The following is a 22,916-nucleotide window of genomic DNA, read 5'->3' as shown; positions in this document are numbered from 1 at the left end:
TCATCAAACACAGAATGTAATCTACATTTATAGAACAATAAAACCAACAACAGCAAAATACACATTATTTTCAAATTCCCATAGGATACATACTAAGATCACATTCCGGCCACAAAATAAATCCCAACAACTGTAAAAGAATTGAAATCACACTAAATTGACTACCTCATTTTTTTAACAGCTGTGGAAGCTGAGGAATAAAGAGGTTGAATAACTTGTCCTTCTTAATGGAGTTTGTGCTGCATACCAAGGCTTCAAATCCAAGTAGTTGGACTCCAGAACCAAAGCTCTTAACCATTACATGCTACCACCTGTACCGGGCAGATTGACACAGATGGATGTGAGTTGAGAGAAAAAGTATACGCACGCACGAGGAAAGAAGCACTTGAACGTGTGTACTAAACCCTTAATGAACTGGTAACTGGCAAAGCACCAAGAAGGCAGGGAACAGGTGTGGACATTTAGATGTGTCAGTAAAATGTCTGGATTTTTTTAAAGGTGCTGAAAATTCCTGCCTTTTGTTTACTAAATACCAGCAAAACTTGTCTGATTTCAAGTACCTTAAATACTTCTCAATTTAGGCACTTATATACATGAATAGAAAATAGTCTTAAGCAAATATTTTTAAGGCTTCCCAGGTGGCGCTAGTGGTAAAGAACCTACCTGCCAACTCAGGAGACATGAGAGACATGGATTTGATCCCTGGGTTGGGAAGATTCCCTGGAGAAGGAAATGGCTACCCTCTTCAGCATTTTTGCCTGGAGAATATTTTTAGTGACATCAAAGCTGAGTTTAAGGCTCATGTGAGGTGCTAACAAAGTTGTCCATATTTAAGTAGCAACCCACTCGCTTTGTTTGCTGAAACAAGGTACTGCCAGGAAATGCCATCTTCCCCCTTCAGTCTCCCATCCTAGACCTGGGGCAGTGTGAAGTTAGGGACTTTGATGGAAGCTAAAATGAAAAAAAAAAAAAAGACAAGATTGGTTCCATTATATTACTACTCACTTGCAAATTTCATAAACAACACCTGAAAATAAGCAGAGTCAAATCTTGGCTAAGCAGTTTTCATCATAGCAGCCTGTGTTTAATTAGGTTTTATGTTTTTAAAGTAATTTAGATTTACCTAATTCCCTTAAGATGTACTGCGCCCAGGTCCCAGAAAGATTAACAAGCAGAAATTAATTTTAGAGACTCTTCATAGGAAAAATAGAGTACCCTCAGCTTGAACTACAATTACTGTACCTAAAGGCCTCCAGTTTCGCTTCCTCCAATCCATTTCCCACACATCAGAGGAATATTTTTCTAAAACAAAAGGCAGATCATGTTTCTTCCTTGGTCAAGCACCTTCAGTGGCTTCGCTTCAGGTAAAGTCTAAACATTTAACGCAGACTACAAGGAATTGCATGATTTTGCTATTGAAGGAGTTGCTGTTTAGTTGCAAAGTCATGTCTGGCTCTTTTACGACCCCGTGAATGTAGCCCGACAGGCTCCTCTGTCCATGGGATTTCCCAGGCAAGAATACTAGAGTGGCTTGCCATTTCCTTGGCATTTCCAGGGGATCTTTCCAACCCAGGGATCAAACCTGCCTCTCCTGCATTGCAGGTGGCTTGTTTACCACCAGGGAAGCCCATTGAAGGAGTAGAGCATTGTGATTATGGAACACTAGGCTGTCTCCATTTGAATCCTAGTTCTGCCATTTACTATCTGCATGATCTTTCCTGTCTATGCTTCAGTTTTTCTTCTCTGTAAAATGGGAATAATAATATACTCTATCTCATAGAGTTGTGAAGAGTTAGTATTATATATACATATAGAGAGATATATACAGAGAGAGAGCATGCGCACAACACAGTCTCTCTCATGTAAAAAGTTTTATATAAATATTAGCTACTATCTCTTATCTCCCCTATTCTCTTCCCTTCCCCCCAACTCTGTGTTCCAGCCATTCTGCATCTGATAGGCCCGAGAATGTCTCAAGAATCATTCTCCAGACTTTCCCACATCCTGTTTCTCTATTTGAAATACTTGCAGCCAAATCTCCCTTCTATCTTCTTTCTACCCGCATCCTTCTATCTTTGCCTAACCACCACTTGCTTTGGGAAAACCTTCCAGTCCAGACCAGTTGTTTCTACCATGGGCTCCCACAGCTCCAGGCAGGACTGCCAGAGGTTAGAAGGTTCAGTTAAAACTGGATGTCAGTTAAACAACAAATACTCTTCTAGCATAAGTAAACCCCATGCAATATTTGGATTTTGGATAAAGGACGGACAATTTTTCAGTATAAATATGTACAAGGCAACATTTGAGACACACTACACATTTATTCATCTGACATTCGACTTTAACTGGGAGTCCTGTATTTCATCTGTCAACCTCACACACAGGCGATCCTCTAACGTCACCCTTACTACACTTTAGTAATTTTTAAAATATGACAAGTGGTTTTGTTCCCCCCCCCACCCCCCCCCCCCCCCCCCCCCCCGCCCGCTAGAGTGTGAAATCTGTGAGGGCAGGGCCTGGGCAACCTTGCTCATTGTTTTGGACCTGGCATGGCAGGTATTCCACAAACACATGATTGGTAGGCAGGCATGGCCTGAGGAATACAGCCATCAATCAGGCCAAAGCTCAGGCACCCCCTATTAGGAGTTAACTCTAACAACAGGCAAACTCTCTAGGAGGACAAAGCATTTCAACAGGTACCATTAATCTCATGTCCTCAGGTGGATAAAATGGTGGTACTGCTTTTCAGAGTATTGCCAGTGTGATAGTACTGACTCCCCAAGGACAGTTTTAAGGTGACCCGACTATTTTATATTCAAAAAAGGACTGCGTTTTCACACCTTTTTCACTTGACTCTTTTTTGTCAGTTTTTTTTGTTTGTTTGTTTTGATGTGGACCCCTTTTAAAGCCTGTATTGAATTTGTTACAATATTGTTTCTGTTTCGGTTTTCTGGCTGCAAGGCCTGTGGGATCTTAGTTCCTTGATCAGGGATTGAACCCACACCTGCATTAGAAGGTGAAGTCTTAACCACTGGACCACCAGGAAAGTCTCAAATGTTTTTGTTTTTCTTCCTTTTCTTTTTCTTTTTTTTGTGACATCACATGACTTGCATGATCTTAGTTCCCTGACCAGGGATTGAACCCAGGGCCCCAGCAAAAAAAATAGCAGAGTCCTAACCACTGGACCACCAGGGAATTCTTCACTTGACTTTTAAGGCAAGTATTAATACCCACAACTAACAGATGGGGAAACAGAGGCTCTGAGAAGGTAAGCAACTTGTCCAAGATGACCAATAAAAGGGAGCAACCATTCTGACCCTATGACCGAGTACTCTTCCCCCATACCACATGGCCATCTGGGCCAATGTAAAGAATCAGAATCTTTATGTTCTTCCTCTTCTCCTAGACACTCTCTCAAAGAAGAAGTCTGATACCTGACTCCTCTCCAAAGATTTAATTGCTCCTCCTAAAATAGATTCCCTAACAACAGCCTGAGAGGAGACAGGGAGGCCTGGCATCTGTATTTTGAAATACAAGTAAGTCTTAACTAATCTCTCATGTTATAAATGACACTACTTAGGTCTGAAGACTAAAGACCTTGCTAGGAAATAGGGGTAACACTGACCGGAACCTGAAACCTGTCCCTTTTCTTTTACCTGAAGCTCTAGAAGACATCACCCCACGCATTTCTGGGAACAAGGATTTATACCTTGATTACATATATCTGTCAGTTTTCTTCTGGAATGAAAATGGCTGAATCTGCTCTCAATACAGCACCTAGTAACTCCTCTTTTGGAGCACTCTGCAAAATTCATCAGCCAGAGGGTATGCAGGCTTTCTGACACTGGGAGATGCCTGTAAGGCTGACTAGATGCTATTTGTGTCTCTTGTCCCGAAGGATCTGACCCCGTTAGGAAGATTCACTCAGGCCAGAGAAGCACTGTCGTCTCTACCAGGACAGGAAGCTGCCGTCTAATCCAGTCTTTCTCTCCAGGACGCTCCTAGCCTCCCCAACCTCAATTCTACTTCTCTAAGCTTCTGAAGGAAGCTTCCTCAAAGAAAACTTCATTTTGAAGGAGAAGAAACGGGAATCACGTTATAACCAAGAAAGATTGGGCCTCCAGGGGCAGAGGGTCAGAAGTTAATGATCTAAAACGTAACAGGCTGTGGGCAATTCAATAAAGCTAGAAATGCAACCCCCAGAGAATACGCAGTTTTTAAACTGCTGCAGCTTACTTGGTTTGGGGGAGAAATACGCAGAAAGTATTCCAAGGCCGTGGACGCGCTGCTGGAGGTTCCTCGGGCAGTCTTCTGTTAGGAGCACGAATACCTGCTGGCTGACTGGCTGAACTGGCCCCTGGAGACACAGCAGCGCCCAGGAACCTTCGGAGGCTCTGCTCCCCGGCCCGGCGAAAGGAGGGATACTGACTACTCAGGCCTGCCTAAAACGAAAATCACAAAAGCAACTGAATTACCATTATTGCTTGTATGGGTCACTGAAGAAAACTGTGCTGACCGAATTCTAGCTGGAGGCTTCATCTGGAACTGGAAGTGTGACCTTTACAAAATTACCGACCTGGATTAGAGACGGCATAGAAGGTGCTCGCACGTGTCGAGACCATCTGGTCAAGTTGAGGAGATGCCCTCGGGGAAATCTTTTTCCCGGGCGCACAGCAGAGCCCCTCAGCTGGATTCTGCGTTCACCTGGCCTCACCGCCGCTCAGCCTCTACCCCTACCCCACGCGGCGCGGGCAAATCCCGCCGGCAGCCGGGTGCAGTTGCTCAGGTAACAAGGGATGCGCTGGGGGCCGGCGGCGCGAGGCGAGAGCGCTCGGCGGGCCGTAGCTCCCCCTCCCCGGTGCAGACGCAGGAGGCTGAGTGTGCCAGCTGCGCGCTCGCGAGCGGGTCTTTAGCCGGGAAAGCGCGGTTTTTGTGGGGCTCTGGGCTCAGCCAGTGAGAGGCCGGGGGTGTGGCCGAGGGAACGCGCAGACCGAGTACTTAGGGGCTAGGCGAGTCCGGCCTGGTTTCCTCCGCACTCCCGGGCACGCGGGTCCGCTTTCTCCGCAGCCGGGGAGTCCGTCCGACTTCATCATGGTGACCCCCGGCCCCACCAGCCCCATGAGCCCCGCCGCCTGGGCTGGGAGGCGAGACGCCCGGAACCTCCGCGCCCCGGTGAAGAAGAGCCGGCGCCCACGCCTACGGAGGAAGCAGCCGCTGCAGCCTCTTAACACAAGCCCGCTCCCCGGAGACTCTGGCGTTTGCGACCTGTTCGAGTCCCCAAGCTCCGGCTCGGATGGCGCAGATAGCCCCGCGGCGCGAGGCTGCAGCCCCGCGCCGGGTGCCTCCCAGCCGCTGGCGCAGCTCGATCTGCAGACCTTCCGTGACTACGGTCAGAGCTGCTACGCCTTCCGCAAGGCGCGGGAAGACCGCTTCCACCCGCGGGAGTCGCTGGCGCGGCAGCCACAAGTGAGGCGCCGGCGGAGCCAGCTCTCCGCCACCGCTCCTCCTCCTCTCCCGGGCTCTTTCTCCTCCTGCTCTGTCCGCCCTCCGCGGCGCCCCGGCCCTCGTCAGCCCAGCTTCTCTCCCTCCCCTCGCCCGGTTCCGAGCGAGAAAGCTTTGAAGGGCCGGGCCACCGGCCTCATTTTATAGATGTAAGAAAGGGGGCCTGGAAGGCCTCAGTGACCGGCCCGAGGTCTCCAAACTGGGTAGCAGGGACCCGGTAGAATGCAGAGGAGTTACGACAGTTTCTAGGTTCGAGTCCGGACTCCTAACCGCCCCGGCAAGTTGCTTAACAATCTGAGGCTTGCTTCTTCATTTGCCAAGTGTGGGGACCGTTTGAGTTGCTGAGAGGATTACACGAGGTAACGTGTATCCGCACTGGGCACAGAGCCCGGCATGAATCCAGGCGTCCCGGCGCCCAGCGCGGCTTGTGCTCTTAACTCGGCGGCGCTGCGCACCTGTTTCCCAGTTTCCAGCACCTTGGGGCTTTTCCTTTGTTTCCCGCCTCCCTCCGGGGACGCTCCTGGTCTTGGTGCCCTGTCCCTTCCACCGTCCCTCAGCCCCAGGCTCAGCGGGCCCGCCTCCCTCCTCCCTCCGGCAGGTGACGGCGGAGTCCCGCTGTAAGCTGCTCAGCTGGCTAATCCCCGTGCACCGCCAGTTCGGCCTTTCCTTCGAGTCGCTGTGCCTGACGGTGAACACTCTGGACCGCTTCCTTATCACCACGCCTGTGGCTGCAGACTGCTTCCAGCTGCTCGGGGTCACGTCTCTGCTCATCGCTTGCAAACAGGTACCTGCTCACGGGGTCTGGGGGCAGCCGGGCTCCTGGCCGCTCTGGCTCTCCAGCGCACACAACTGAACGCTAGGCTCCCTGAATTCATTTTGGCAGACGTTTGCACACTTACCTACCCCACAGCCTTAACTTCACAACTACCCCCGCCCCGCCCCGGCCAAACGAACAATCCTTTCACTCAGTCCCCAAAGAAAAAAGCCGAGTCTCCACAGCGCTCTGTAGCCCCTCTATTCTAGTCTCGGGGGCGGGGGGGAGGAATCTTCCAAATCTCTCAAACCTGTTTTCTGCGCAGAAAGTATACCCCAGACAATTACAGTGGAAGTATGGAGAGAGGAAGCCCCCACATATCTCGCTGGAAGGGATGGGGGGAGTCTTGGTTCGCCTGGGTGGGCCTCCGGCCCCGGATTCTGCGCAACGAGAGCTGAGTGTCTTTGTGTTACAGGTGGAGGTGCACCCGCCTCGCGTGAAGCAGCTCCTGGCCCTGTGCTGCGGTGCCTTCTCCAGGCAGCAGCTCTGCAATCTCGAATGCATCGTGCTGCACAAACTGCATTTCAGCCTGGGCGCTCCCACCATCAGCTTCTTCCTGGAGCATTTCACGCACGCCCGCGTGGAGGCCGGGCAGGCCGAGGTCTCCGAAGCCCTGGAAGCGCAAGCCCTGGCGCGCGGGGTGGCGGAGCTGAGCCTGGCCGACTACGCTTTCACCAGCTACACCCCTTCCCTGCTGGCCATCTGTTGCCTGGCGCTGGCCGACCGTATGCTGCAGCTCCCTCGCCCCATGGACTTGCGCCTGGGCGGGCACCCTGAGGAGGCGCTGCAGGACTGCCTGGGCAAGCTGCAGCTTCTGGTGGCCATAAACGGAACCTCCCTGACTCATATGTTGCCCCTCCAGATCCGAGAGAAGTGCTGCCTGTCCCCGAGCTTGAAATAAAGTAGACCCTTGGTCTCCTTTGATCCCCTCTTGGCTGTTGGACCTCTCCCGTTGCGTTGAAAGAGTACAGTACTGACCCAAAGAGAGGCTTTCAGGTCTCCAGGTCATCCTGCAGGTTGTAAATAGTGTAAGGTAGTAGCATCTCATTGTTTTGCTAAGAGCACAGGAGAGAAAAGCAAATCTCTTCTCAGTAAACAGGCTGTCTTGGTGGTTTATCTGAATGCTACAAATGCAAGCATTTGTCCGAAAGAGTAACTAAGAAGAGCGCCTCCATCAGAGCATCTCTGTAAACACCAGGTCCCTCCAGGTTTCTGTAGCCAGTTACAAGGCGAGTCAGGGTCACTTATTGGCCTGAAACCAGGGACCCTCTTGTTAGAAGGTTGAAGACTGCTTACTCCTAGAGAGTCAAAGGGTGTGGTGGGGTGTGAGACCGAAAAGAATGCACTGCAGCCTATGTTGGGGGGCGGGGGGAGCAGGGCGTGAAGCACACTGCTGGTGTAAGCTGAGAAACTTTGGGACCAGACAGTCCCACTAGCTAGGGCAAGTAAGAGCTACCCTGATAAATGCCAGATAAGGAAAAATGAAGGCTTTGCTGGCAGTGGTAGCCACTACAAATTGAGTCCGATTATAGAGTTCCTGCTTGTCTTATACCTGCTACATGTGAACCCACAGTTACAGTAGTAATAGTGCTTACATGTACAGGGCACAGTGTTCAGCATTTGTTATTTCAATGCCTCTAACAATAGGTGGAGTCTATGATCCCATTTTTCAGAGAAAGACACTGGGCCACAGAGAGGCTAAACAACCGTGGAGCAGCCAGGATTTGAAAGCAGGTGTCTGAATCCGGAGTTCCACCCTTTGCCACAACGCTCAATTTCCCTCACGTGCAGGTTTCTGAAAATGCTCAAAAAAGTCTCTTCCCAAGGCAGATATGGGACAAGTGATCTGCACTGTCCATTCAATAGGGACTATGGAGAATGTATTCGGAGAGCCAGTACAGTCCCTGCCTCTGGTCATGTTGCAGGAGTTACTTTACAGATGGGAAAAGCGAGTCAAGAAATGGGACAGACGCTTGCTGGAGTTCTGACTCCACAGCTGTCCCACCATCTTCATCCTCACTGTTGGGAATCTGCTAAAGGCCCTGAATCTGTAGCCTTCTGCAAATTTCTTAACCTGAACCCAAAAGCCAACTGTCACCAGGGCTGTTATGAAGCTTAACCTAGATTGTTATGAGGTAGTATAAAGTAGTGGTTAAACACCAGGCCTCTGAGATCAATTTGCTGGGTGACTTTAAGCAAATCACATATCTGTGCTTAAGTCTCTCCTGTAAAAAGGAGAATAACAGTAACACTTACCTAGAAGTGTTGAGGTATAGATTTAATGAGATGTTCTCTACACACCCCTCAGCACAGGTCTTGCCTGGTACATAGCAAATCTTCAAGAAGGCTGGTGCAGCCTACACAATGATGGGAAGGGAGGTTACACAGAAAGAAAAATAGAGATAAAGCAAATATAGGAAAATGTTAATGTTACCATTGTTCACTGTATTGTTTTTCAAATTTTCTGTATGGTAGAAAAAAAATCAAGTTGGGAATAAACTGTCATTCTTCTGCATTTACAATAAATCTGAATGTATGACAAATGGTACAAATAAAAAGCAAACTCAAAACATTTAGAGAAACTTCCTTGCTCTTCTTGGGTACCCTTGTACACTCTAGAGCAAGGGACCTCCTTCTCTCCAGATAGGTTGATATGCTATGCTTTCCAGGAACTTTCTGCTCAGCTCAGGAAAAGGGTATTCACAAGAGGGATTCCCTTGGTAATCCTCAAGCTGTTTGAGGAAAAGCTGGTCTGTAATAGTGGAAAGGAGGAGGAGAAAAATCATACCATCTCGTCCAAGTTCCAAAATATCTGGAGCCCTCAGCCCAAGTGTTAGGGGGTGGAGAACACTGCATTCAGCAAAAGAATGACTTGAAGAGCAGTTGTCTTCACCAGCATTCACTCCATCACTCAGCTGAGACTGATATGGGTGATTTGGTGCCAGAAATCATCCAGACCAGGAGTCATATAATTATGCATTCCAGCTCCCATTGCCACAGAAAATCTATTATGCATTTTAAAATACAATACCCTTATTTTTCTACTCCAACTCAGAACTCGTTGATAGAAAATGGGCCTGTTTTGGATCTTCAGATATGTAGAGATCTCTCCAAAACTCAGCTAAGAGCTTCCCCACTCCTTTTACAAACTGGGACGTCATTAAGGATAGGGACTGGGGATGGACTAGCTAGTGGCTAGGCCATTCGGGAACCAGAGGAAGCATGAGACAGAGTGGGCAACAGGCTGTGGCAGACTGGACTTGCAGCTGAAAAGACTTCTCAAAACAACATTAATTTATCCACACCAAGCGCCAGTCACATTACATACAGTCTCATCTTCACAGCAACTCCCTTGAAGTTAGTGTCATGGTTTAATGGTTTTCCAAAGGAACTAGGGTTCACGGATCTGGTGGAGCCTGGGTTCCGACCCTAAAGCCAGAGCTTTTTCCTCGCCATCAGCAATACCACACCAACTCTGTCTGGCTGACCTCACTAGGTTCCTGCATCTACAGGTGGGTCAGAGAGTCTCTAAGTCTCTTCTAATTACATCATTAGGTTGCTTTCCATCTCTGTTAGGGCTATCTTGTCTATGAATCCAGATAACCGGTGCAAATAAAAGAGGATCATGTCCTTTAAAAGAGGACCTTGCACTACTCCTGTGAGGTATAAGATATCAACAAGGTGCCCAATAGAGGGTCACAAAGATTTCAGCTTCAGATGATTGTTCAAGTTGGATGGATGTAAGAGTGGTCCTGAGAGAGACCTCTCACCCAAGAAGCTGAAGATGCCCCTTCCTGGGAGAGGCTTCCAGCTTGGGAAAGAGGAGCCAAGACTCCGGCAGAGCGGTGGAAGCAGGTTGTACAGAAAGTGGCCAAATGCTTGGAGAGGTGGCTGGGGCTTCCGTGGGAGAAACCCGGGTTTTAGGGGATTTGGGGCTGTTCGCTGTAGAGATATGCGACCCTCGGTTGTAAAGTCTATGTTCAGGTGTTGCTGCCCTAGCAAGTGCGGGATACGGCTATGGAGAAGGGCTCTAGGATTCAGACAGAGTGAAGTCAGCACCAGGAGAGCTCTCCAGCCCTTCTGTAATCTGGGGCTGTTCTGGGGAGTCCCCGCTGGAATTCTTCATCCCCACCAAATCCTATATACATGGCGGGGCAAATGCTGGGCTCTGGCTTTGGCGATGGAGGCGCTAAGTCTGTTTCGTGACTTGTGGCTGGGGTAGGAAGAAAATGAAATCAGAATCGTTAACTTTCCCATTCCCGCCGCCCGTAGGCGGGAAGGCCGTACCCTGCGTTAGGGACCAGTAGGGGATGTCCTTCCCTCCTCTTTTTTTCTGGCGCGGCCAGGAGGCTGCGGCGCCAACGCCAGCCTAAAGGGCGCTCGCGGGCCCGGGCCCCGCGCTCCGGGTTCCCGGGGGAAGCCGCGTTGCCAGGTTGGGTTTAACGCCTCCGCCAAAGTGCAGATTGTCCGGGGCTGAAGGCGCCACCTCTGGCGCTCCGGCGCGAGCCGCCCCTCCCGCGCCGCGTCCCCTCCGCTCTCCACCGGGCCCTCCCTCCTCACCTCCACTGGAGTTCCTTAGCCCCACCCAGACCACGCGCCTCCCCGCCTTCTGGCCGGCCTCAGAGCCTGTGGAGCGCTGGGTGTAGGGTCGCCATCCAGGCCCGGGCCGCCGCCTCCGAGAAGTCGGCGCGGGGCTCCGGGCCTGAAGCGGACCGGGAGGCAGGATGCAGGAGTGCGGGGGAACCGCGGCGGGTCGCCGGGCCTTCGACAGCATTTGCCCCAACAGGATGCTGGATCCGCGAGGCCGGCCCATCAGCAAGCCCGGGAAGCCGGAGAGGAAGGTGGGGCCGCGGGCCGGGGCCGGGCGGGGTCCGCACGCTCCCGGCCCCGAGGGCTGACCCGCGCTCCCTTTCTGTGCCGGCTAGTTCGCTCCTCCGCGGAAGTTCTTTCCCGGTAGCAGCGGCTGCAGCCGGGTGTCGGTGTACCAGGATCCCCCAGACCCCGAGACCCCTGCACTGCCAGGTGAGCACGGGGGTCCCCGCTCGACCCCTCGGGTTCCCCAAGCCTGGTGGGTGGGGCGCGCGGGGCTCAAAAGAACCTCCCCCCCTGGGGTTTCGGAATCCTGGCGGCGGTGCCCGCGGCGAGCCCTTGCGGGTAAGCTCAGGGTCCGCCCGGCGCGTGTCTCGGGTTCTCGCCGCGCAGCGCTCACCACCATAGACCTGCAGGACCTCGCCGACTGCTCCTCGTTTCTTGGGTCCGACCCGCCGCCTGGTGGTGACTCAGCCGCCTCACAGGTACTTCCCCTGGTGGAATCCTTGCCTCGCAGCCCAAAGTTCTATTTCCCGAGTTTCGTTAAAGAACCGTTTGGGGAGGGGAGCACAGGAACACCTGGCTAGCAGGGAGAGATGTCCTGCCGGAATCCGAGCCGCGAGAATAGGAACTCCCTCCTCCCTCCCAGTATGTTAGCGGGGGCTCCATTCTCAGAGCTGGTTTGACCAACTCTGCACAGGGAGGGCTCCCCTGCCAGACGGGTCTCCCGTCCTCCTCCCCATCTATTTCTTGGAGCTGCGATAGAGCAACTCGGAGGTTGCGCACCGAGGGATCAGGTGGGTAGGTAGGAGCACAGTTGCGCTCTGGGCACCAGATCAGCGCGTCCTCTCTGTCCTTCCAACATGCCTTTCCCGGTCATTCATTAACTATTTTCATTCCCTGGATGTCTAAGGAGTGTGGAGATTGGGGAATAACTTCTCCATCAAGACTGGGAAAAAACGAAGAGGATTTACATTTGGAGGAAGTGGGAAGAGTGACAAAGGATTTGAAGAAATCTAACTGAAAACGTTGTTCTCTACAGAGATGGCCCTTCAGCAGTTGGGCACTTTATAAAAGTCCTTTTCACCCTCTGCAAAGGCTACTGTCACTACCATGGGGGAAAGAGGCATTTCCCCCAGGAAAACCTGTCCTCTCACTTCCATCTCACTCCTACCACTCACCAGGGCTGAGACCAGAAGCCTGGCTTGCTGATGGGATATGAAGTGCCCAGAAGGACAGGGGTTCCTAGCTAGATGGTACCTGCAAGAAGAGTGCCAGTTCCAGGTTCCTGGTGGCAGGTGCTGGGGACATGAGAGTATAGAACTCTCCAGAGGATGTGACCACCTCCTAGAACTGTGATTGGGATGGTGGAACAAAGTGTCCCAGGGTCTAAGTGCCTCTTAGAATTGGGCCAGAGCCCAGGGAGACTTGGGGTAGGTGGCCACTGAGAGCAGAGACTAGGAAGGCAGGAAGAGTGGGTGTTGCCCTGCAGAGGCTATTTATTCTTTTGTTCTCTTAGAGTCTGGATGCTCAGATTTTAAAAAAAAACAATACAGGAGCATCATTCAACTGAACCAGAGGGTTACATCACTCCCTTACTCCAACATGTTTATTTTGCAACAGAAAAAGTAGGCTCTTGCTGAATTTTGGCTTATATATACAGAACTTAAATTTGACATCATGTTCTGTTTTAGTTTTCTTTTTGCTCCCCCGGCTCTTTGTGTTGTAGAAGTGCCAGGTTTTTATCTAATTGGGAAGATAGTAACAGAGTAACCACTGAAATATCACTGAACTACCTAGGATTGTGGCACTAGTGGCAAAGAACCCACCTGCCAATGCAGGAGATATAAGAGACTCAGGTTCAACCTCTGGGTCAGGAAGATCCCCTGGAGGAGGAAATGGCAACCCACTCCAGTATTCTTGCCTGGAGAATTCCATGGACAGAGGAGTCTGGCAAGCTACAGTCCATAGTGTCACACAGAGTCAGGCACGACTGAAGCGATTTGGCCCTGCATGCACCAAGGATTAAGCCCACAGACCAGAGCCCACAAACCGAACCGAAGTTAGCCCATGTCTCCTTTGAGTTTCAGAGGGTTTTAAGGGCAGAGCTCTTGCCAGATGGCCCAAGAGATCCAGAAGTTGCCCTGGGGAAGGCAGAGCTGGTGCAGAAGGAGATACATCTCCAGGGGAAGACTCTCCAGGGGAACCCTCTGGCCAGTGCACACTCTGGTTATATTTCTCCTTCCTGTTGGGGAAAGTGGACACAGAGAGGAAGTGCTCTAGAAGTGTTTGGGGTCCAGAATGGGCCAAGACCTGGGATAGCACAGGAGGAAGCATTTCCTGGGCACCAGTCCCTGAGCTGGCCTCCAGTCTTCTTGTGATAAGGGCTTTTCTCTACTAAGAGGGAGACCTTTTAGCCCTTGGAAAATGCCTCATTTCTGACTCTTTCAACCAGGGAAGAATCTGTGCTTCAGGATCTGTCTGGGGCCCTCAGTTCTTCCTTTCTAAGCTCCCTTCCCTTTACAACCTCAGATCTCAATAGGTGCTGGACTTCTCCTCCCTGAAGGAAACTGATAACTTGTATATTCTTTGAAGTGCGAGTCAGATTAAGCTCTGACTTATTCTGGCCTGGAGAATTCCATGGACTGTGTAGTCCATGGGGTTGCAAAGAGCTGGACACAACTGAGTGACTTCCACTTTCACACTTCCACTTCAGATTAAGCTTCTCTTCTCAGAAGTATCTGAATGGTTAAGATGGGCGTTTGGGAGATGAGTAAGATTAACCTAGAGGAATTAAAAAAAAATGATGATAGAACAAAAACCATTAGAACAGATATTTCTGGTGGGCGTATTGGATGCACCCCTCACATCATGTCCCTGGGGGGACCTCTCTTTCCCCTTCCCCAAGCTCTTCATTGGAAGCCAGGCTTTCCTAAAAGAGAAATAAAAGCTAGAGGCAATGAGGGGTAGAGGAAAGAGGATTGAAATAGGCACCAGCAGAAGCTCCAGTTTCACTATTTCAAAGTTGGGTGCTTGGGCAACTTGATTTCTCTGAGTTCAGCTTCTCCATCAGGGGAGGAATCACTTCTCGATCTCTGCCAGCTTACCGAACTGCTGTGAGAATTAACAGAGAAAATCAACGTAAAAGAGTTTTGTCAGCTCTGTCCGTGAATTAGGGGAATAAGAAATTTCCTGGCAGCCAACATTTTGCCGTCCCCTTCCATCTCACTCACCCAGGCACATTGCAGGAACCCAGGAGAGCGTCCAGTCCACAATGTTAGACGTGCATCACGCTGGAAGGGAAAAGTCAACTCCAACATTTTGAGAAGCAAAAGAGCAATAGGGACCACGCCGGCTGCGTGCTGAACAGAAGCACTTTCAACATAGCATCCTTGGCCCATCATATCTTAGCCGACCTTTTCCCTTTCTTGGTGGAGACGGGTGGTTTAGTTGTGATTGAGCCTTCTTGGGTTATGTGGCCTGGAGTTACTGTTTTGGATGCCCCTGCACGCTGGCAGATCTTGGGAGCACGGACGGAGTGTTTGCACACCGTGCTCCCAGTTCTTAGAGCTGTGGCCCCTTGGCCTGTGAGAGGTATGTCGGGGTTTGAGGTCTGCGGCCTCACTAGGAACGCGCAGGGTTGGCTGGAGGCGGGCCAATGAGCGGTGCGGGACTGTGCCTGCTGCCGGAGGCCAGGTGCGGGGCGGCGGAGGTGAGCTGAACGCAGTTTCAAAGCCCTGCAGGACCCAGGGTCCCCACTTCGTGCGTCCCTCTCCTCACCGTGGCGGTGCATACGTCCTGGATTCCGCGCCTCGCGCGGGGCTTTGATTTTCAGCTACAAGTTTCCACTGTGAACGCGTTTGCGCGTAGACCTGCCACCGAGTCCCGGAGGTTAGCTAAAGTCTAGGAAGTGTTCCAGACCCGCCAGGCTTAACATTAACTAGTTTTCACCTCTGGTTTATTTCAGAGCCATTCCCTGCAAACGGCAGCGGACTTCGATCTGCAGGATTTCAGAGACACCGTGGAGAATCTCATTGCAGGCAAGTGCAGTTTCTGCAGTAAAATTAAAGTGGGGGTGTCCTCCACCCCTCAAATCCGACAAGTTCGAATTTCGTGATCCGGAAGGTGGTAAACTGTGTACCTATTACCAACTCTACAGCAACTCATCAAAGTGTCAGGCTCTTCCATATTTAGGGGACCCCTCCCTTTTCCTTATGGAGAAGATGAATCGCTGGATCGCTCTAGATAGCATTTTCTCCGTTTGCCCGTGCAACTTCTGGAAGAGAGCCCAGCCTTAAGCTGTGACGTGGCCAGGAAGAGCCTGGGTGCCAGGAGTGTGCGGAGTAGTGGATTTGTGTGACTTCAGACAACCTTGCCCTGGCCACTGTGGAGGTTCAGTGTAGATTGTCTCAACAGGCATTTATTGAGCGCCTGCTGAGAGTGTACAGGGTATCAGGAAGGACCTGGGGATCTTCAGGATTGTAGAGTGAGTGTTGATTTATCAGTAAAGAAAAATCTCTATATAAACCCTACAACTGTCATGACATTTTGTCCTTGTAGTTAGCCAGGCGCAAGTCTGAGGCTGCAAACCTAGCTCCCTCTCTTCTTTTTCATCAGACTCATCCTCTTTGATGTCACCTTCCCTGGCGGCCGGAGACTTCCCGTTCTCTCCTAGCGATGTCCTGCCCTTTGGTCCCTGTCTCTCCCCGCCGCTGAGCCCGCCCGAAGTGCCCCCGCCAGAGCAATACTGGAAGGAGGTGGCTGACCAGAACCAGAGGGCGTTGGGGGACGCACTCATCGAGAATAATCAAGTAGGGACACGGGACTGGCGTTCAGGAATCCTGGGGCAGGGGCAGAGCATGGTGCTGGGGACAAAGCGGAGGCTGCAGGAGCAGAGATGTGCCCCTTTGGCACGTTAGAACCAGTGGATCAGTCCAAGTAGCTGCTATTCCTCCGCTGGCTCAGTTTACAATGTCCCTAAGTGGGAATAATCCTACCCACCAGATTTTTAATAGGGCCACCCAATATTTATTGAAGGCTATATGCCTAGTATTGCGCTTACCCATTTACTTTTCTTCATTTAATACCCACAGCCATTGAGCTAGATACTCTTACCAGCCTTACTTTGCAGATAAAGAAACTGAGGTACAAGAAGATTGAATTTCAGAGGCAGAACCTGTATCTGCCTGTTGCCCAAGTCAGTACTCCTCATCGGTATACTGAGGATTCACTGAGAAACATTCTAAGTGCTTTGTAATAAACACTGATTATTATTCTCACCAGTGTAAACGTTCTTGGGCCCCCAAGTTTCTGATTAGACGTTAGGATCTGGGTTCAGTTCCTGCCGAGTGTACAGAAGAGACAGCACGGGATCCTACATCTCAATGTTTGGGTCCCCTCCTGCAGCTGCACGCGACGCTGACCCAGAAACAGGAGGAAATCGCCTCCCTGAAGGAGCATAATGTGCAACTGAAGGAACTCGCCAGTAGGACCCGGCACCTGGCCTCGGTGCTGGATGTAAGTGGGGCGCGGGCGTGGAGAACACTGCAGAAGTCGGAGATATTCCTGTGCACCCTCCCCCCACCCTGCTCCCAGTGTTGGGACCCGGCGAGGGTCGAGGGAAGGAGAGGACCGCTGGCAGCTTGCTGAGTCACTTGCAGGGGTCGGCCGAGTCGCGCTGTTGGAAGTTAGCCCAGGCCTCCTTCGAGCGCCAGTCAGAGGCGAGTCTGGCGGCCCCAGGGCGGCGCTCCTCCTCATCTTTTGTAGAAGCTGATGATCACCCATTCCCGGGATCCCGGGGCGGCAGCCGAGCCCTTCCTGCTCAAGGCGACGGCCAAAAGGAGCCTGGAGGAGTTGTTCAGCGCTGCGGGGCAGGATTGCGCGGAAGTGGACGCCGTTCTGAGGGAGATTTCTGAGCGCTGCGATGAAGCTCTGCAGAGCCACGATCCCAAGAGGCTCCGGCTGCAGCCCGAGCCCCCGAGCCTGGACCGCAGGCCCGGGAACCTGCACGGCGCCTTCCCGGGGCTGCGCACAGACTGCAGCCGGAGTGTGCTGAACCTGAGCCACAGCGAGCTCGAGGAGGGCGGCTCCTTTAGCACCCCCATCCGCAGCCACAGCACCATCCGCACCCTTGCTTTCCCCCAGGGCAATGCCTTCACCATCCGGACCGCCAACGGGGGTTACAAATTCCGCTGGATCCCCAGTTGAGCTGGGATGTGGTCCTCCGAAACACTGCCTCTATGCAGATTGAAGGGCCTGGAAGCTAAAAACTGGTTTCTCAGAACTCCCCCTGCAGGACCGATGCCACTCTGAAACTTTTTTTTCAGGAACAAGAACGTAAAACGTTTCGCTACTGATGCACTGTAAAGTTCTGTAAGATACTGTATTGTCCCTCCCCTTTTCACAGCGAAACCGCGCGCTTGTGTGTGTGTGTGTGTGTGCATATATCAGTCAATTTTAAATTATTTATTTTTAGCAGCTTTGAATTCTGTACTTTTCAGAGCTGGAAGGGACCTAAAAACCACTTCAGTTCAGTCGCTCAGTCATGTCCGACTCTTTGTGACCCCATGAATCGCAGCATTCCAGGCCTCCCTGTCCATCACACACTCCCGGAGTTTACTCAAACTCACGCCCATCGAGTCGGTGATGCCATCCAGCCATCTCATCTTCTGTCGTCTCCTTCTCCTCCTACCCCTAATCCCTCCCAGCATCAGGGTCTTTTCCAATGAGTGAACTCTTCACATGAGGTGGCCAAAGTATTGGAATTTCAGCTTCAGCGTCAGTCCTTCCAATGAACATCCAGGACTGATCTCCTTTAGGATGGACTGGTTGGATCTTAATTACATAATGCCCTACTTCCACAGGAAGCAAAAGGAGATTCTAAGAAATTAAGTAATTTTCTACCATCAGAGGCGTCATGGGAACCTTCTGAGTGTTCTCACTACTTTTTTCAAAGATTGTAGGTCCAGAAGCCAGGTCTTTGGGTGAAAGTTTCAGTACATCACTCACTTCCCTTGATCCAGGAATAACACTGAATTTTGTGACTATTGAAACTTTTCATTGTAGCTGAAGGAATAAAAAATTAGGAGAGGCTAGAATTTCTGATCACTTGTCGTCTCAGGGCAAGCAATAGAACAGGAAGGTGCAGATTCTGAGTCAATGGGTTTTTGATAAAAACAGGTGCTAAACACATTTGTTTGTAATGATCATTGTTATAATTTTGTAAGATTTATGATAAATATTTATATGAATAGTATAGTTTTGTCTAAACAGAATAACCACAGAAAAAGCAAGCTTTCTTAGTAAGAAACATTTTAAGAAAATGGCATATCCACGTGAAAAATAATATATTTTAGCATGTTCATTTTTTTTTTTTTGGCAGAAACCAAGTGTGGAAATCTTGGTAAAACTGTCTATTTGAATTCCATGGATAAAAATAGGGTACACATTCATGTTTCATATTTCTTGGTTTCATCTTCTAAGAAAAATGGAGGTGTTACATGATGCCTTCACTTTGCCTTTTGTTTTCTTTTGAGTGCCATTCCTTTTCCTATTCTGTTGTGTAATTTTGTGAGTAGAGTATGTCAAGCAGTGATTTGTCCCCACCTCCACAGTTCTCATCACGAGGGCTACTCCTTGTCTTTGGGGGGCTCAGCCTGGGCAAGTTTCCAACCCTGTTACACCACATTGCTGGTTCTGCCACCGGAATGCTATTCTGAATGGAGTGATCGGGTAACAGGTGAGCTGGGCGGGGCGGCAGAACCTGCTTCTCCTGTTTACGCTGTGTGCTGTTATCTGCATTGAAATGGCCATTTGGAAAACAGACAAAAAAAGTGATAGAGCACATTTCCTCATACTTCGTCTAACAAATGGACTAAAAAAAATATACTGGATGGTTCAGAATTCTTTTTATCAGCTTAAATACGAAGTCACTGCAGTTCAGCATCAGAGGAAACAGAAAACAAAAACAAAACCCTTTAACTTGTTTTGAGAAATAGTCAGCTTGTTAAAAGTTCTTTTCCTCTCCACTCCTCAATTAGTATTTTCTTTTTTTTTCTAAATTAGTATTTTCATAATGCATTAGCTTCAATGACAGAAAAGTTAAAAAACTATATGTATTTTTCTACTTGTCTTATGCCTGGAATTTAAAAAATTATAAGGCTTATCAAGAATTCTGTGTGTGGTGGTTGGTGGTTTGGGGTCCTTCCCTGAGCTGAAAGAGCCCACAAACCAGAGCTTCCTTGACCTGGTGTTTTCCTTGCTTCTTTGGGATGTTAACCACCCCACGACTGGGTGCTTATATTGGCAATGAAGGGACCTGTGCCCACTAATATATGTCCTTATGTTCCTTCCATGGCATGAATTCTTAGTACTGCTTGTTGCTGGTTTAGTAGAAAACGTCAGTGAGGACAACTTTGAACCAAATCTTAGCCATTTTCTCCATGATTCTTTGAGCTTATATTCAGCTGTGTGATCTAGCCTAGTTCATGAAGACAGGTTAGCTTGAAATTATCGCAATAATTTCTTCATTTCAAATAGGACCAGACACCATTCAAGATGTTGGGGAGTCAATCATGAACAAAACCAAGTCCTTGTTATACAGAAAATAAAGCAGGGTTTAGGGCTAGGATGTGACCGGAATCATTATTTTAGATAACATGGTTGGACTGCTTCTTGTACAGTTTCTATAGCAGCACAATCAGTTTAAAAAAAGAGGCACACACATTTTAGCTAAATTATTTTTAAGGAAATGACTTCATATTTGCAACAGTTAGATGTTGTTGTAAAGTAGTGGTTCTTCAACTGTAGCATGTATCAGAATCAGCTATGCTGCTGCTGCACGCCAAGTCTCTTCAGTCCTGTCCGACTCTTTGCGACCCTATGGACTGTAGCCCACCAGGCTCCTCTGTCCTTGGGATTTCCAAGGCAAGAGCACTGGAGTAGGTTTCTATTCCCTTTTCCACAGAATCACCTACAGAGCTTATTAAAACCCAGCTTGCTGGGCCCTCCCCAGAGTTTCTGATTCAGTGAGTCTGGGTAAAGTCTGAGAATGTCAGTTTCTTACAAGTTGCTAGGTGATGTTGATGCTTGGATCTAGGGCCACCTTTGAGACCACTGTTGTAAAGAAATTTTTTAAAGGTCACTTTCAAAAAGATTAAAACAAACAAAAACCAGTTGACCTGATGGCATGCAAATAATTCTTGTGATTTATTTATTCATTTATTTTTAATTCTTGTGATTTAGGATTAAGTTTTTAATAGTAAAAATCTTATCTTACATTCAAAAAAGGACTATATTTCAAAAAGTTGGAAGTGACAATAATGTACTTTGAAAAATAATGTTAAGTAACACAGAAGGTAGCTTCAGTGATGAATTGAATACCTTGAATAAAGGACTTGATGTTGAAAATAGGCATGAAGAGTCTGAATAAAATTATTTATGAAATGTGTTAAAGAAGCTCAATTCAACTGACCCTTAAACATGGGCAGAGGGATCAGGACCCAGTCCTAATTCTTTTAATCAACTCAAAGTTCACGTAGAAGAATAATATGTTAACAGTTCCAGTTGAAGGATTATAATGTCATTAATTTATAACATTAACTAATTATATTTTTGTGCCTATATTTAACCTAAAGGATAACTAGATAGTGCAATGATATTTAAAGAATTTAAAATTATTTGGAGTAATGATACCAATAAAGAATTAATATCCAATGTATATAAACAGCTTATATAATTCAACATCAAAAAAACAAGCAACCTGATTAAAAAATGGGTAGGAACGTGTTATGTTACTTTTACGGTAATAAAATAAGAAATCAGGAAGAAACGAATGAGCAGAAGAACTGAATATATTGTGCATTTTCCAAAGAGGAAATGGAGACCGCCAATATGAACATTGAAAGATGCTTAATATCACTAATCAACAGAGAAATGGAAATCAGAACCACAATGAGATATTACCTCACACCTCTCAGAATGGCTATTATCAAAAAGAACACAAATAACACATTTGGGAGGTTGTGGAGAAAAGAGAATCCTTGTATTCTGTTAGTGGGAATGTAGTATATGGAAACCCCTGGAGAAGGAAATGGCAACCCACTCCGGTATTCTTGCCTGGAGAATTCCTTGGACAGAGGAGCCTGGTGGGCTACAGTCCTTGGGGTCACAAAGAGTCAGACACAACTGAGTGACCCACACACTACGGAAACCAGTATGGAAGTTTCTTAGAAACTACAAATAGAACTACCATATGACCTGGCCCCTCTTGAATATGCTTCTAAAACCCCAAAACACTAACTCAAAAAGATATATGCACCCTAATTTTCATAGCAGCATTATTTACAATTGCCAAGACATGGAAACAACCTAAGTGTTGGATAAAGAAAATGTGAGAGTATGTATACAATGGAATACTCAGTTGTGTCTGACTCTTTGCAACCCCATGGACTGTAGCCTGCCAGGCTCCTCTGTCCATGGAGTTCTCCAGGCAAGAATACTGGAGTGGGTTGCCATTTCCTTCTCTAGGAGATCTTCCCAAACCAGGGATTGAACCCAGGTCTTCTGCATTACAGGCAGATTTTTTTACCATCTGAGCCACTAGGGAAGCCCCTAATGGAAGACTACTCAGCCATTAAAAAGAATAAAGTTTTGCCATCTGCAACAGCAGATGGACTTGGAGGGCATTATGCTAAGTGAAACAGGTCAGACAGAGAAAGACAAATATTGTATGATATCACTTACGTGTGGAATCTAAAAAACACAGCAAACTAGTGAATACAACAATAAAGAAGCAGACTCACAGATATAGAGACAAACTAGTAGGAGAGAGGGAATATAGAGGTGGGGGAGAGGGAGCTACACACTATTAGGTGCAAGACAGCCTCAAGGATTATACAACACTGAGAATAAAGTCAGTATTTTGTAATAATGGTAAATGGAAAGTAACTTTGAAAAATTGTATAAAAATAGTTGAAAAAACAAGAGACTAAATTTCAATAATAAAGATTCAAATGCATAAAAATAGTTCATGTGCAAGCCAAAATGTTCACTTAACAAAAGAAAATCAATCCACCTTGCAGTTCACACTGATTTTCACTGTTTAAAATTTAAAGCAACATGTGAAAATTCCAACTGGTCACTTAACATGACATAATTGAAATAAGTTACATTTCTTTGCTTGCTCACTGTGCCAGCATTGTTCAGTTTTAATCTCCTGTTTAAATGCAACAAAATGATATATCACAGGAATGAGTGACATGAACTCTGACTAACACAAGCTCACAGAACTTAAAACATTAGGACCTTTCTCTCTCAAAGACAAGTAGTTAAGCCCCTGTTTGTTGAGGACTGACTGTATAATGGGGATTTTCCCAATTAACTATCAATGTTTATAAGAGAATAAGAAATAAAAGTGTGTTGATTTGAAGCTTCCATCTATAGTATTAAAATTCAACAATGATAATAGATTTTAGAACTTAGACCAACCAACAAAAGCTTTTTTCAGATAGGAATATTTTATCCCATTTATTTAGAAGTACTCATCCCACATAATAGACAATTTACATAATAGACTTGTAATTGGTTTTGTTTTGTTAAAGTCTCCAGACAATGTATCTTCTTAGTCCTGGCACTTTGAGTAGACAGACTACTCCCATGGCCTTCCTGTAGAATGCTACAGGAAAAATGGCATTCCATTTTATCAGTTATTCATGGAAAAATTTATTTGAATCAAAACATAAGAAGAATCATTGGTTGGATGATTCTGTAGGTCACATGACTGAATCTAAAT

At 48.2% G+C, this 22,916-nt stretch overlaps 2 protein-coding genes across 4 annotated transcripts; both read left to right on the top strand.

Moving 5' to 3' along the window:
- The first annotated feature begins 5,045 nt into the window (after positions 1-5,045).
- On the top strand, positions 5,046-7,245 carry CCNO (cyclin O). The gene is made up of 3 exons (XM_020893137.2): positions 5,046-5,466; positions 6,101-6,286; positions 6,732-7,245. The coding sequence occupies exons 1-3, from the start codon at positions 5,092-5,094 to the stop codon at positions 7,215-7,217; spliced, it is 1,047 nt and encodes a 348-aa protein (XP_020748796.2). The 5' UTR covers positions 5,046-5,091; the 3' UTR covers positions 7,218-7,245.
- Positions 7,246-11,040: 3,795 nt separating this feature from the next.
- MCIDAS (multiciliate differentiation and DNA synthesis associated cell cycle protein) lies at positions 11,041-18,636 on the top strand. 3 transcript variants are annotated; one of them, XM_020893136.2, is made up of 7 exons: positions 11,041-11,157; positions 11,242-11,338; positions 11,519-11,610; positions 15,093-15,165; positions 15,743-15,936; positions 16,532-16,642; positions 16,892-18,636. In XM_020893136.2, exons 1-7 carry the CDS (start codon positions 11,041-11,043, stop codon positions 17,330-17,332), a joined length of 1,125 nt encoding a protein of 374 aa, XP_020748795.2. In that variant the 3' UTR covers positions 17,333-18,636. The 3 variants fall into 3 exon arrangements, 1 of the variants encoding a protein (XP_020748795.2); XR_011491217.1 differs by lacking the exons at positions 11,041-11,157; positions 11,242-11,338; positions 11,519-11,610; ... (1 more) ...; positions 16,532-16,642; positions 16,892-18,636 and adding an exon at positions 11,630-11,922 and having other exon boundaries at positions 15,093-15,457; XR_011491216.1 differs by lacking the exons at positions 11,041-11,157; positions 11,242-11,338; positions 11,519-11,610; ... (1 more) ...; positions 16,532-16,642; positions 16,892-18,636 and adding an exon at positions 16,257-16,404 and having other exon boundaries at positions 15,848-15,936.
- Positions 18,637-22,916: the final 4,280 nt, after the last annotated feature.

This window comes from Odocoileus virginianus, chromosome 14 (assembly GCF_023699985.2).
Source record: "Odocoileus virginianus isolate 20LAN1187 ecotype Illinois chromosome 14, Ovbor_1.2, whole genome shotgun sequence".
Taxonomy (NCBI): domain Eukaryota; kingdom Metazoa; phylum Chordata; class Mammalia; order Artiodactyla; family Cervidae; genus Odocoileus; species Odocoileus virginianus.
This window is presented reverse-complemented; position numbering and strand designations above follow the sequence as displayed.